The sequence below is a fragment of the Symphodus melops genome (assembly GCF_947650265.1).
Source record: "Symphodus melops genome assembly, chromosome: 14".
NCBI lineage: Eukaryota > Metazoa > Chordata > Actinopteri > Labriformes > Labridae > Symphodus > Symphodus melops.
This window is the reverse complement of record NC_136704.1, coordinates 1,390,741-1,394,233: the sequence shown is the minus strand read 5'-3', so window position 1 is coordinate 1,394,233 and position 3,493 is coordinate 1,390,741. Positions and strand designations below refer to the sequence as shown.

The window sequence follows — 3,493 nt, the reverse complement described above, 5'->3', positions numbered from 1 at the left end:
TCTCTGTTAGCTTCAAGAAGCAGGATCTGTGTTTTCACGTTGCTCCGCCTGCAGCAGCTCCTGTGAGCGCTCACACGGTGCAGCAGACATGAGGCTTGGGATCTGATGTGTCATATTGATCCAGCCTGCAGAGGCTCGTGCTGGACTCTGGACGCAGACTCAGCCGTCCCTGCTTAAAAACCATAAACCAAGGTGAGAGCGAGGGTTCGAGGCCGAGCTGCTCGGGACCCGCAGGAGACGCTGACTGAGGACAGCCGCAGAGATTTAGCTGTACAGTATTGCTTTTTCTCCAACCAAATCAGAAAATCCATTCAGCACATTAGCACGACTGCTAATTGCTGCGATGTGTGTGTAACTGCACACATCGATCTGTGCACAAGCTTCAACAGATTAAATGGAGCGGGGAAATTAAAGACCCTGAGTGGACAGACTCAGTGCCACAGATATAATAACTGATTTATGATGCTTTTATTCTGAAAGGGAACCAGTCAGTCACTGACTGAACATGTGATTCAAACTTCACTGTATGGAACTTAAACTGCAGCAGAGCTGTTTTTGTCCCTGACAGGCTCCGGTAGTTTGTTACCTCACTCTCTACAAACAACACAGTCACAATAAAAACAATGTGAACTAAGGTTTCCAGCAGTCACGTCACACTCACTGAGGCAGAGCTGTGTGTGTGTGTGTGTGTGTGTGTGTGTGTGTGTGTGTGTGTGCTGTTCGACACACTCACATGTACACACTCTGCCTCAGGGGTTTCTGTCCGCCCCTGTTTGAACCCGTCGTGGTCACTTTGTGAGCCTGGGGCAGATATAACCACAGTCCTCAGGCGGAGAGAGAGCCGTGTGTGTGTGTGTGTGTGTGCTTTAAAGCTGCATATTCAATGTTATGATCCTTGTTATTGTGGCATGTGAACAAGAACCATCTCAGCCCGGGATCACATGATCTCCTCACACCTCTGCACGGCTCCACCTGCTGGAAACACTTCCTGAAGTGAGCCGCTGGAAAGTCTTCTTTAAAAAGTTGCACTCGGGGATCCAGCGAATCATGACTCTTCATTTTCCTGTGTTCATGCCCCAACAATGACATCATCTATCTGAAGTGGCGTTCTGCACAGCTACCTCCATCTTGACCTCTAATTGGGCGTCAGTGTGTGCCGGGGGGAGCGTTCCACCGCAGCCCTAAATGTCTTCTCGGGGCCACTGCACAGGACATTTAGTCTAAGCTGGTCATTCTGCGTCCCTGGAGAGCCGCTAAAGAGTTGGCCACATTGCCTGGAAGACAGTGCAAAGACATCCAACGTGCTGCAGCTGACAGGATTGTGTGCTGAGGTCCCTGGATGCAGTCAGGATGGCAGAGCGCGCAGCGTGGAGCTAAGTAATGCCCTGCTGCATCCGCCTAATAAGCTGTAAATAATCGCTCTGCTCTTTTCTGGCTGTTCTCCGCAGCGTAATAAGAAAACATTGGGCTGGATCAAGTTTTCCAGCAGCTCGGGGAACGGCTCCCTGGTGGAGCATCTCTTGTTTCCAGCATTACCTGAACACAACATGGATGTAAATCACAGACAGGAGCACTCTGAGGGAACCTGAGAATCAATATCAACTCACAACCTCATTTTACTGTTTAAAGACGTGGAGGAGCAGGAGGTGACCAGGCTGCTGTTTGTCAGACTCTCCAACCAGATCTGAAACAAAATGATGCTTTTAACATCAGATCAGATCAACAAGCACGTCCTCTGTTTGGCCCGCAGTAAACATCCTCTCCTTTCAGTCGGAGCTGATTCCAGAGAGTCTCATCTGCTTGTTGCAGGAAGAATGAAGTGGTGTTCATGTTTTCATTCTCTATCAGAGCCTCAGTGTCTGAAGCATGAATCCCAGAGCCTGCAACTTTTATCAATGACAACATTCAAACTGGAGTGACGCCGCCTCGGATGTCCAACCCGTGTGCTGCGGTCCAAACAGACTTTTACTGGAAGGATCGTTAAAGGTGTCAGTAATGAGGCCCCTCCCTCCTCCTCTTCAGCTCACAGACAGCCTTCAGTCTCTGACCCATCAGTCCATCTGTAGGTGCACACTCATAAGTAACCTGCAGAGCAGGAAGTGACCATGTGCTGACATCAGTGTAGAGCTGCAGCTATCGAATATTTTAGTAATCGAGTATTCTATCGAATATCCCGATCGATTAATCGAGTAATCGAATAAAATCATACTTAATTAAGGTTTAACTCGTCTCAGGTCGTCCCTACAAACCTGCTTCTTTGCAGTTACCATGGTAACGCCTGCTTGTTACAACCAACCACCTCTGCTCTACAGCTGCTGACACTCACCATATTACTGACAGGGTCCATAATTCACTTTTGATTCACTGGTCAAGGCGGCAGGTAAATGAAAAATACAGGCCAAACATGTTTTAATGGCTGAAATAACAAATAGTGTTTTGTGTAGCCTACACATCTGTTACTGTACATTTAATAGAGAAAGCATTATGTTCTGTTGAATCAATCACAGAATCAATCATTTTGACCCCCCCCCCCCTCCGCATTAACATTACAGACTAAAAACTAAAATCCATCAGAGAATAATAAATTATTCTTCCACAAACAAGTTCTGTCTTGATTTAGTTTTGAAGACATCAGACATTTAATATAATCAGCCTGTATATTGTTAAAAGTGTATCTCTGTCTGCTCCTGCAGCGCGTGCATTCAGCACGCTCACAGACTACAGAGACCAGAGACGTGTCTATGACAGAGACTGTGAGAGGACGCTGCTATCGTTACGTTAGCTGAGACTACAGAGACCATAGACGTGTCTATGACAGAGACTGTGAGAGGACGTTGCTATCGTTACGTTAGCTGAGACTACAGAGACCATAGACGTGTCTATGACAGAGACTGTGAGAGGACGCTGCTATCGTTACGTTAGCTGAGACTACAGAGACCATAGACGTGTCTATGACAGAGACTGTGAGAGGACGCTGCTATCGTTATGTTAGCTGAGACTACAGAGACCATAGACGTGTCTATGACAGAGACTGTGAGAGGACGCTGCTATCGTTACGTTAGCTGAGACTACAGAGACCATAGACGTGTCTATGACAGAGACTGTGAGAGGACGCTGCTATCGTTACGTTAGCTGAGACTACAGAGACCAGAGACGTGTCTATGACAGAGACTGTGAGAGGACGTTGCTATCATTACGTTAGCTGCAGACACGGAGAGAGTGAACGGAGAAAAGCCGTTTGACCGGATCACGTGTTCCAGACTGGCTCGTATGGATCACGGATCAACTGTGTGCTGACTAAAAGTTAAAAGGGGCGCACCGTGCTCGTGTGTGCGTGTGCGTGTGTGTGTGTGTGTGTGTGTGTGTATGTGTGTGTGTATAAGAGTCAGAGTGCAGCAGAGAGAGGAGCAGGTAGCTGCAGCTACATTAAACATGTTTTATACTCATAGCATAGTTTTGATGACGCAAAAAAAACCTAAAAAAACTTAACGAA

General features: G+C 47.2%; 1 protein-coding gene across 1 annotated transcript in view; it reads left to right on the top strand.

Moving 5' to 3' along the window:
- Window positions 1–1,688, top strand: part of LOC306835139 (uncharacterized protein) — a gene marked incomplete at both ends in the record, with an annotated part of 6,159 nt that extends 4,471 nt beyond the window's left edge. The window contains one exon of the mRNA XM_079361568.1: window positions 1,630–1,688. Coding sequence (XP_079217694.1) covers window positions 1,630–1,688 — 59 coding nt within the window. The remainder of the gene's footprint in view (window positions 1–1,629) is intronic.
- Between the last annotated feature and the right edge of the window lie 1,805 nt (window positions 1,689–3,493).